Source organism: Heterodontus francisci, unplaced genomic scaffold (genome assembly GCF_036365525.1).
Source record: "Heterodontus francisci isolate sHetFra1 unplaced genomic scaffold, sHetFra1.hap1 HAP1_SCAFFOLD_106, whole genome shotgun sequence".
NCBI lineage: Eukaryota > Metazoa > Chordata > Chondrichthyes > Heterodontiformes > Heterodontidae > Heterodontus > Heterodontus francisci.
Genome location: NW_027140940.1, coordinates 5,745,685 through 5,757,813, shown reverse-complemented (window position 1 = coordinate 5,757,813; position 12,129 = coordinate 5,745,685). Strand labels below are relative to the sequence as shown.

Genomic DNA, 12,129 nt, shown 5'->3' with positions numbered 1-12,129 from the left:
AATTTTCAGAACATCAAGAAATCATCTTCTGCCCTTGTTCTTCTAGCTGGTAGCTGGTAGAGGTTGTGGGTTTGTAAGGCTCTGTCGAATGAGCCTTGGTGAGTTGCTGCAATGCAACTTGTAGACAGTACACACTGCTGCCACTGTGCATCAGTGCTGAAGGGAATGGATGTTGAAAGTGGTAGATGGGGTACCAATCAAGTGGACTGCTTTGTCCTGGATGGTGTTGAGCTTCTTGAATGTTGCTGGAACTGCATCCATCTACTTGTTACAAGAGTTCCATTTTTTGTTAAAAACTTGGGAATCTATATTTAAGGAAAAACTAAAAATGATTTCATGGACATTGAAACATCTGGAGATGGCTGAACTTTGTGTCTTTTTTTGAAGAAAAAATGGTTTGGGACTGAGTTGACCTGAGAGTGGAATGTAAACACTTGCTGGAAAACACCTGTTTACAAAGAACCCAACAGGGGGGTTGTTTTCTAACCTAAAGGGACAGATGTTGACAAGCAAGTGACAAAGGAGTGATTAATGGTGGTCATGTGACTTGTTTCTGGAGGTTTAGTTTCAATTTGAACTGTTGAAACAATCAGTTGTTGTTTCTGCCTGGAGAGGAGAAAAACTTCCCACCTTTCTCTTTGAAAAGGAATCCTGCATCTCTTGAGAAGAAACCCTGTATTTCAATTGTTGCGGATTTCTATTTCCTCCTGTCTCTGAAGAATCCCCGCGTCAAGCTGTACTCTTGCATCCTCTGTTTTAAAATGTCCTGAATCTTTGCAGAAACTTTGAATCTTTAAAAGATTTGAACCGAATGTGTAAAAATTGACACTTGTTGCTGCACACCTGATGGAAGACCTATGTGAAGCTTCTGCAGTTGACTTTCTTGACCCAAAACGGACTGTTTATCAATCTCGCCTGGAAAGACTCTGAGTGGCATCCATCTATTCAACTTTGGGACACCTCGCCAAAGCAAAGGACTTCCAACTCTTTGCTTCAGTATAAGTTTATTTTCCCCCTTCTTTTTCTAGGTAACAGTCGGGAACAGAAATCCCTTTATTCCCTGGTTAACCAGTTTTTGGATATATATGCGTGAGGGCTAGGGAAAAAATAAGGAGCTTTAATATTTCAATTCGTATATATATAAACTTAATTATTGGTTATGACTTGGCTTTATAGTAAATGGATAATTTTGCTGTTTATTAAAGAAACCTGGTTGGAGCTCTTTATTCTGGGGATAAATAGAACATCTAATTGGCTGTGTCAGTAAATAGGAAACTTTATTGATATGCTGTTACCTGTGGAGAAGTGGGACTGAGTTAACAATGCAGTCCTCCCGCCTCGGTCATAACACACTCCTGACTTGTGCCTTGTAGATGGTGGACAGGCACTGGGAAGTCAGGAGGTGAGTTACTTGCCATTTCTGACCTACTCTTGTAGCCACAGTATTTATGTGGCTGGTCCAGTTCAGTTTATGGTCAATGGTACCCCCCAGGATGTTGATAGTGGGGGATACAGTGATGGCAATGCCATTGAACATCAAGGGGAGATGGATAGATTCTCTCTTGTTTGATATAGTCATTTTCTGGCACTTTTGTGACGCAAATGTCACTTGCCACTTATCAGCCCAAGCCTGGATATTGTCCAGGTCTTGCTGAATCTAGATACGAGCTGCATCAGTATCTGAGGAGTCGTGAATGGTGCTGAACATTGTGCAATCAGTGCACATTCCCACTTCTGACCTTCTAATGGAGGAAAGTTCATTGATGAAGCAGTTAAAGATGGTTGGGCCTAGGACACGACCCTGAGGAACTCCTACAGTGATGTCCTGGGATAATTGACCTCCAACAGCCACAACCATCTTCCTTTATGCTAGGTCTGACTCCAACCAGCGTAGAGTTTTCCCCCTGATTCCCATTTACTCCTGTTTTGTGAGGGTCCATTGTTACCATACTCTGTCAAATGATGTCAAGTGTAGTCTCTCTCACCTCACCTCTTGAGTTCAGCTCTTGTGTCCATGTTTAGACCAAGGCTGTAATTAGGTCAGGCTGAGTGGCCCTGGCGGAACCCAAACTGAGCATCACTGAGCAGGTTATTGCTGAGCACTATCGATGACCACTTCCATCACTTTGCTGATGATCAAGAGTAGACAGATGAGGCGTTAATTGGCTGGTTTGGATTTGTCCTGCTTTTTTGTGTATGGGATATAATTGGGCAATTTTCCACATTGCCGGGTAGATGCCAGTGTTGTAGCTGATGTCACTTTCACCTCGCCTCTGGAATTCAACTATTTTGTCCATGTTTGGGCCAAGTCCATAGTGAGGTCTGAAGCCGAGTGGCTGTGATGAACCCAAACTGAGCATCAGTGAGCAGGTTATTTGTGAGTAAGTGCTTCTTGATAACATTGGTGAGAACTTCTTACATCACTTTGTTGATGATTGTGAGTAGCCAATTGGGATAGTAAATGACCCTGGTTCGGTTTGTCAGTCTTTTCATGTACAAAACATACCTGGGTAATTCTCTACATTATCAGGTAGATGCCAGTGATGTGGCAGCACTGGAACAACTTGTCTTGACCTACGACTAGTTATAGAACTCACGTCTTCAACTCAACAGCCAGAATGTTGTTGGAACCCATCTACTTTGCCGCGTCTATTCCTCTCACCCCTTCCATGATATCATGTGGAGTGAATAAAATTGTCTGGAAACTGGATATCCTCCAAGTGGTGTTCAACATGGAGGAGTATTGATCTTTGGCTGAAGGAGGACGGTATGTGGTGATCAGAAAAAGATTTCCTTACCCGTATTTTCCCTGAAGTGACAAGGTGACGTGGGGTCCTGAGTCAATGTTGAGGACATTCAGGGTCACTGCTAGCCGAATGTATACCATTGTGCCCCACCACAGGTCAGTCTGCTCTGCCGATGGGACAGGATATACTCAAGGATTCTGATGAAGGACTCTGGGATGGGCGCTAATAAATATGATTTTGTAAATATGAGTGTGTTACACTTGCTTGATAAATGTGTGGTCCTCCTGTCCCACATTGGCTTTAGTTCCCAGATGTTAGTGAGGAGTACCTTTCAGGCTTGACTGGGCTGGGTGTTCCTTCATTCTACCCAAATCCCATGCCAAGACCAAAGATCAGTGACCGGCCCAGATTTATTCTTAAAAATCCTTCATTGTCGAGGCTTGCTAGGCCACTTCAGCGGCGACCACAGTGGTGAAGGACCGGAGCCACGTATCGACCAGACCTAAAGGACATTCAGTTTTACAACAATCTTCTTTATCGCTACCAGATTTTTTTTTTAAATTTCCAGATGTTAGAAATTGTAATTTGAATTCAAACTCACAAAATGCCTTGCAGAAATTTGATATTAGGTCTCTGGATTACTGGTACTATAACATTTCATAAGAACATAAGAAATAGGAGCAGGAGTAGGCCATTCAGCTCCTCAGGCCTAGCCCCGCCATTCAAAAAAGATCATGGCTGATCTGTCCCAGTCCTCAACTCCGCTTTCGGGTCTGCTCTGCCTCACCCTCGACTCCCCGAGATTTCAAAAATCTATCTACCTCCTCCTTAAATACATTTAGTGACCTGGCCTCGACAACTCTCTGAGGCAGAGAATTCCAGAGATTCACCATCCTCTGAGAGAAGAAATTCCTTCGCATCTCAGTTTTAAATGTGTACCCCCTTATTCTGTAATTATGTCCCCTAGTTTGAGATTCCCCGACTAGTGGAAACATATTCTCAACATCTACCCTGTCGAGCCCCCTTAAAATCTTATATGTTTCCATAAGATTACCTCTCAGTCTTCTAAACTCCAATGAATAAAGGTCTAACCCCGTTTAGACGTTCTTGATAAGACAACCCCTTCATCCGAGGAATCAGCCTAGTGAACCTTTTGTGAACTGCCTCCACTGCTAGTATATCCTTCTTTAAATACGGGGACCAAAACTGTCCATAGTACTCCAGGTGTGGCTTCACCAACACCCTGTACAGTTGTAACAGAACTTCCCTATTTTTAAACTCTAACCCCCTAGAAGTAAAGGCCAAAATTCCATTTGCCTTCCTAATTACTTGCTGCATCTGCATGCTAACCTTTTGTGTTTCCTGTACAAGAACACCCAGATCCCTCTGTGCTGCCGTATTTTGTAGTCTTTCTTCATCTAACTAATAATCTGCCTTTTTATTCTTCCTACCAAAGTGGATGACCTCACACTTTCCAACATTGTACGCCATCTGCCAGGTTTTTGCCCACTCACTTAACCTATCTATATCACTTTTCAGATTCTTTGTGTCCTCACCACAACATTTCTTCCCACCTATTTTTGTATTGTCAGCAAATTTGGATACAATACACTCTGTCCCTTCCTCTAAGTCATTAATGTAGATAGTAAATAGCTGAGGCCCTAGGACTGATCATTGCACCCCAACAGTTATGACTTTCCAAACTGGGAAAGACCAAATAATCCCGACTCTCTGCCTTCTGTGTATTAGTCAATCCTCAATCCAATCCAACACATTACCTCCAATACCCTGAGCTCCTATTTTGTGCAATAACCTTTTATGTGGCACCTTATCAAACGCCTTTTCAAAATCCAACTACACAACAATAATTATCCACTTTGCTTGTCATATCCTCAAAGAACTCTAACAAATTTGTCAAACATGATTTCCCTTTCGTAAAATCATGTTGACTCTGATTGCATAATGATTCTCTAAATGTCCTGCTATTTCTTCCTTCATAATCGACTCAAGCATTTTCCCAATGACTGACATTAAGCTAACTGGTCTATAGTTTCCTGCTTTCTCTTTCCCTCCTTTCTTGAATAGGGTTGTCACATTAGCGGTTTTCCAATCGGCTTGTATCCAGTGAGTTTTGGTATATTATCAACAGTGTCTCCACTATCTCTGCAGTCACTTCTTTTAAAACCCTTGGGTGCAGACCTTCAGGTCCTGGCGACTTTTCTGCCTTTAGTCCCATTAGCTTGTCCAGCACCTTTTCCCTCGTGATATTGTTACAACTTTCTCCCTCCCATTTACACCTTGTTCATCTATTATTGATGTGGTGTTTATAGTGTTCTGCACTGTGAAGACTGATGCAAAATATTGGTTTAAATTATCTGCCATTTCCCTGTTATTAATTCCCCATTCACATCCTCTAAGGGCCCCACACTTACTGTCAATTTTCCACATTAAAGCCTCTATGTTACTATAAACTGTAGGTGAAAGTCCTGACTGCTTGTGCCTCGTGCCAGATATATGTTCCCAGTGACTGAGGTTTCAAACTGGCAGAGGGTGTGTAAACTAATGGGTGACACACGTTTCAATGACTGAGGGGAAAAGCAATTGGATTTTTCATCCTTATTGTTAATTCGCCTGACTAATAGATCAGCAGTGATTGTATTGATTAGTCAGTGGTGATCAGTTAGACAGTTTTCTAGCTGCTTCCCTCACTTCAGAATCAATGCTTCTCTGTCACTTGAGTTCTGATTGTGATTTACTGAAATAAAACAGCAGCCAAAGTGTGACAGCAGAAAGTAAGTGGGAGAAACAAGTGGATCATATTGTTATTCAGTATCTGATGCGATGTTGGAGACTGAAGGACAGAGGAAACTAATCCTAGTGAAACGACTGCAGAGCATCAGTGATTCCTCACTCTTCCAGAACAATACTTCTGATTTCTATTTTGGTTTCATCTACTTTCCATGAATGAATTAATCAAGATCTGAGATCGATCGATCTTTGCGAGCCACGTATATTAAGGGATATGGAGCCAAGGTGAGTGGATGAGGTTAGGATATCAATCAGCCATGATCTCATTGAATCGTAGAAGAGGCTTGATGGGCAGAATGGCCTGCTTCTGTTCTCATGTCCCTCGAAGACGCTTGCAGAATATTCAGCCCATGTTCGGAATAGATCAGTATGTACTCCAGTGACTGTTTCCTGTGATTAAAAAAAGGCTGGGATCTTTTCATTCTCAGTGTCCAGCGATCACTCCCCTCCTCAATATATTCATCATTATACTTACAGAAAATCATTGAACTCACAGAGAAGGGAAACAGGGCAGACAGTTCCAAACTTCTCCTAAATCTGGTGATGGAGAAAGGCTCTCGGGTCCGAAGGGTGATGTGGGAATCCTTTGTGAAAATGCGTCACGGAGTACCAAAGTTGGACAAAATACTGAAAGATATACAGGAACTCGGTATGGTAAAATCACACACTGAATTCAACTTCAGATTCAAACACTGCAGAATTTACTATATTACACAAATCTGATTTCATGTAAATTAATTGATTTAAACAGGTTGTGATTCATTTGATTATACACGCATCGCAGGAGGTTTATCTGAATTACCCAGTCACCTGAAAGGTAAGTGATGACATGGAGATTTCAAACATCCTATTTCACTTCTCAGAAACCGACTGTCGCCGTTTGTTTCTGGGAATCAGAAGTTCAGAGGCTGGAGAAACACGATTGAAAGTTGCTTGCATTTATCTTAAATCTTAGATTTGGTTTCTGATATACGCTGTAAATGTATGGACTTTGCAAATACTTCACTGAATCCACTGACTTCGGAATGTTGTGTATAGGATCCTGACACGCTATGAAACACCATACACACCTACAGGATCCTGATACACTGTGAAACCCTGTACACAGCTGGCAGGATCCTGATACCCTGTGAAACCCTGTACACAGCTGGCAGGATCCTGATACACTGTGAAACCCTGTACACAGCTGGCAGGATCCTGATGCACTGTGAAACCCCAGACACACCAGGCAGGATCCTGATACACTGCGAAACCCCATACACACCTGGCAGGATCCTGATACACTGTGAAACCTCATACACACCTGGCAGGATCCTGATACACTGTGAAACCCTGTACACAGCTGGCAGGATCCTGATACACTGTGAAACCCTATACACACCTGGCAGGATCCTGATACACTGTGAAACCCCAGACACACCCGGCAGGATCCTGATGCACTGTGAAACCCCATACATACCTGGCAGGATCCTGATACACTGTGAAACCCCATACATACCTGGCAGGATCCTGATACACTGTGAAACCCCATACACAGCTGGCAGGATCCTGATACACTGTGAAACCCCATACACACCCGGCAGGATCCTGATACACTGGGAAACCCCATACGCACCTGGCAGGATCCTGATACACTGTGAAACCCCATACACACCTGGCAGGATCCTGATACACTGTGAAACCCCATACACACCTGACAGGATCCTGATACACTGTGAAACCCCATACACACCTGTCAGGATCCTGATACACTGTGAAACCCCATACATACCTGGCAGGATCCTGATACACTGTGAAACCCCATACATACCTGGCAGGATCCTGATACACTGTGAAACCCCATACACACCTGTCATGAGCCCTCAACTCACAGGGAAATAATAGCACCTTGAGTCAGAAGTATTGACTCCTGTAGCTCTATCCTATAGATTGACAATAAAGAGGAGGAGAGATGTGAAAAACGAAAATAGAATTAAATGTAGTCTAGCACAGAAGCAGGCCAATTGGTAGCGGTAAAGAAGGTCTTGTCGATATATAGCTCCAGCTCTTCACCAATGTGGTCACCTCTGAAATGGCTGAGCAAGCCTCGACAATGAAGGATGTTTAAGAATGAATCTGAGCAGATCACTGATCTTTGGTCATGGCATGAGATTTTGGCCGAATGAAGGAACACCCACATGGGCCACCTCCCACCCATCTTCCTCTAACGCTATGACGATATCCTTTTATTCCTTTTCACTTCCCAGCTTCCCCTCTTCAGCTGAACTACTCCTTTGGTAGTGAACTCCACATTGCAAACACTCTGGCTAAAGATGTTTCTCCTGAATTACCTATTGGACTTATTGGTGGCTATCTTCATTTACAAATGGCAATCTCCTCTCTATGTCTACTCTGTTAATCCTCATTCGTATTATTAATCACCTCGATTCGGGAAACCTCATCCTTATTTTTTTTTCTAGAGAATAGAGCCCCAGTTTGTTCAGTCTCCCTTGACAAATATCACCTACCAGTTTTGTTATCATCCTCGTGATTCTTTTTTTACGCCTTATCCAGTGGCTTTATCATCGAGATTATATGGAGACATGAGCTGTGCACATTGCTGTAAGGTAGTGTTTTTTGCACAGCAGAGAATGACCAGTCAGAATCCTTTTCATCTCCTCTCAGATGTGAACACAATAGAACATTAATCCATTAATCTAAGAATATGATGAAAATATTGTTCTGGGTGATGAGAAATTTATTTGCTATTTTCCCACTGGCAACAAACCAGTTGAAATGTGCAGTGAAATTTCTTTTGCTCCATGATGGTTCCTTTTAGACTCAAGTCAATGATTAACAGAAACCTATTTTCTAATTTCCAGCACTGCATTAGAGAAAACTCAGAACAAGATTAAACAACACAATGGAATTATTAGTAGGACAGTTGAAATGAAATGTTAAGGTTTTCTGCTCTAACATTAAACTGAGTGAAGTGTGCAGTAGCTTTCTTTTTGATTTTAATTGGTGTTCAGAAAGGACTGTTACGTCAACACAATTATTTGTTGCATGTTTGATATAACAGGAGAATGTTTCAGAATAGAAAAAGGCTATCAGTCTCAAATAAGCCAGCTCCTGTTGGAGATGAACACGCTTACCCCTCCTTTCAGTGTATCCACGGAAACATATTCAGTTGTCCTTAGACCGACTTGCACTGTTCATTTATTGTCCTTCTAAATCATCATTAATTTCATGAGCAATGCTCACTGCATAATTTCAGTTTATCCATTATGAAATATTTTCATTCATTGTGAGTCACTTTCTTGCATTAATTTGATGAATTCAGTTCATATATAGATCAAAATTTCAAAATCTGATGTCTCATCCCACAAACAATGCAAATCTATCTCTGATGCCATTTCCTATGTCTTCGTTGAATGAAGCAGTGATCGTTTTAAAGGCAGAGAAGGGAAAGAATTTTTAAAACAAAAGCAGAAATTGCTGGAATTACTCAGCAGATCAGGCAGCTTCTGTGGAGAATAAAATAGAGTTAACGTTTCAGATCTGTGTACCTTTCATCAAGAATTTTTGAAGTGTGTTCAGGAGAATTATGTTGATCAGTATGTTTCCTCCTAATGAGGAAGGAGACATTATTGGATCCAGTCCTGGGAATAAAATGGGACAAATTTCATAAAGCTAATATCATGTGTGGATTTGTAATGAAATGCCTATAACAGAGGGCAGACCTGTTAGTATTAACCATAGGGTGGCTATTCATCTAGAAGCACTTGGCACTATTCTAGTACCATATGCCCTTAGATCCAGTATTTTGAAGTTTGCAATGGTACAGCCCAGCCTGAGGGGAAGGTCAATTCATTCACAGGTACTCACCAACCAGTGTGGTGATGATTTAAAATGAATGATACTAAAATCGAGCAATTAGAGGTTGAAGAGTTCCAAATGGTCCACCCATCCTAGTCTTTATACATATATTAGTTATTATACTGCCTGTATTATGAGTACTGTTATTATTGGTAATTGTTACTTAAACTTAATCCAGAAAGTGATTCGGTGTGCAAAAAATGCAATTGCGATGCTCCATGCTAGTTTTAAATAATTGTATCGACAGGCCTTCAGCTAGTAGCCATTTCTGCATGTGCATATGTGCAGGGGTTGGTGGGTTAATTATCCATCAGAGGGAAACTATCACCTTTGTAGAAATCTCCATGTTCAGTATACATTAGAATCAGGTGAAAATTTGAAACTTTTTTCTGCCATCATTCACTTTCAAGCGAGGTTTCCATTAACTGAGATTGAATTTCTATGTGAACCTCTATTAACGCTGTGAATTAAATGTGACATTTCACTGGATAGTGAAGTTTTTTTTACATCAGTGCAGCTAACATTGAAAACCACTTTCTGTCTGTTCTAATTGAAGATGTTCAACGGAAACACAAGGAAACACTCCGGGTACAAACTGAAACACTGAGAGTGAACACTATCCTAATAAAGGAGAAGGTTAAGATTTTCCAGCTGGTTGATCGATACGCTGAGCTAACGGTCATTTCTACTGTTCGAGATCGGACACTTGTAGAACATGAACTGCTGGCAAGAGGCCGAGACCATGAAGAGTGGAGAAAGAAACATCTCCGGAAAGAACTGGAAAAAATCCGAACTGATCAATTGTTCCATTGCAGTTTTTCCTGGGGAAAATCCAAATCTGGGAGTTCAGCAGCAGTGAGTGGAGTCCCGGGGATTGGAAAAACAACAATGGTACAAAAGATTGTTTATGACTGGGCCACTGGGAAAATATACCCAAACTTTCAATTTGTTTTCAGTTTTAAATTCCGGGATTTGAATACAATTAACTGTAGAATAAACCTGAGGAATCTGATACTGGATCAGTATCCCTACTTTGGGAATATTTTGGGAGAGCTCTGGAAGAATCCAGAGGGATTGCTGTTTATATTTGATGGTTTGGATGAATTCAAGGACACGATCGATTTTGGTGACAATCGGAGAAATACAGAACCTCAGTACATGTGCACAGATCCCGAATGCTGGTGTGAAGTGTCTGACATTGTGTACAGTTTAATACAACACAAGCTGCTCCCAGGATGTTCAGTGTTAGTGACCAGTCGTCCCACTGCATTACATTTATTGGAAAAGGCTGAGATCAGTGTCTGGGCTGAAATCCTGGGATTTGTTGGTGATGAACGGAAGGAATATTTCAACAAGTTTTTTGAAGATCAGACGGTGGCAGCAGCTGTTTTCAAACACGTGGAGGAGAACGAGATCCTGTACACCATGTGCTACAACCCTTCCTACTGCTGGATCCTCTGTCTGTCACTGGGTCCCTTCTTTACACAAAGAGACAGGAAACAGCAGCAAGTTCCCAAGACCATCACCCAGCTATATTCCTACTATATTTACAACATTCTGAAAAACCATAGCCGAGAGATTGAAAACTTCCGTGATGTGTTACTGAAGATCGGTGAGATGGCCTTCACAGGAGTCTCCAGGAAGAAGATTGTGTTTAGAGATGGAGATTTGATCGAGTACAATCTGCAACCTTCCCAGTTCCTGTCTGGATTCCTGATGGAACTTTTGGAGAGAGATGATTCTGTCCAGAGTGTGGTTTACACCTTCCCGCACCTCACCATCCAAGAGTTTGTAGCCGCACTCACACAATTCCTGACTCCAAATCCCGGGGACATCTGGAAACTCCTCAGTGATGCCCACAGGACGAAGGATGGGAGATTTGAGATATTTCTGCGTTTTGTCGCTGGTCTCTCCTCCCCACAGGCAGCTCGACCCCTGGAGGAGTTTCTGCGTCCATTTCTTCATCAAACAACTTGCCAAGTGATTGACTGGGTGAAGGAGAAGGTTAAAGGAGAGATTGGAAACACAGAGAGTGAAACTGGTAAAAGGAAGCTCCTGAACACATTGCACTACCTGTTTGAGTCTCAGAATAAAGCACTGGTTCAGGACACAGTGGGATCTATGCACAAACTTACATTTAATAGATTGCAACTGACCCCAATTGACTGTGCGGTCCTGTCACACATTATTGGTTTCTGTGATACCATAAAAAACATTAATCTATATGACTGCAACATTCAGTGTGAAGGACTCCAGCGGCTGGGACCCGTACTGCACAAATTCCAGGAGTTGAGGTAACTGTTTATTTGTCTCTAACTGTTGAAATGTTGAACAGTCACAGATTGTGTTGTCGCTCAGTAATGAAGTGAAAGAAACAGTTCTGTTGACCCTCAAACTCGGGTGTCAACTGACGTGGCAGACAAAAGACACCTGCACGAGACACTTGGTATAAACACCTTTATTGTTACTTAAATCACTTAACTACTTGTTATTTCACTTGTTAAACTACTTGTTACAATAAATCCCAAGACTCACGGCTTGGACTTCAATACTACCCGTTGTGAGGTGAGGTGATCAGTCTCCCTCTCATGGGTTCTCTTCACTGAAGTGGACTCAGGGTTCCCTTTCCGTGATGGTCCTGCAGGTCTTCTCCTTTCGGGGCTCCTAGCCTCCCCTTCTTATCCAGTTTCTCCCAGCATCGCAAATGTTCTTTGTC

The 12,129-nt window shown here is 42.0% G+C and overlaps 1 protein-coding gene across 1 annotated transcript in view; it reads left to right on the top strand.

The window, feature by feature from the left end:
* LOC137361457 (NACHT, LRR and PYD domains-containing protein 3-like) overlaps positions 1-12,129 on the top strand; it is a 130,996-nt gene that overhangs the window by 68,080 nt on the left and 50,787 nt on the right. Inside the window, exons 6-8 of the mRNA XM_068026319.1 lie at positions 6,033-6,204; positions 6,307-6,372; positions 9,970-11,707. Of these exons, the coding sequence (XP_067882420.1) occupies positions 6,033-6,204; positions 6,307-6,372; positions 9,970-11,707 (1,976 nt within the window). The remainder of the gene's footprint in view (positions 1-6,032; positions 6,205-6,306; positions 6,373-9,969; positions 11,708-12,129) is intronic.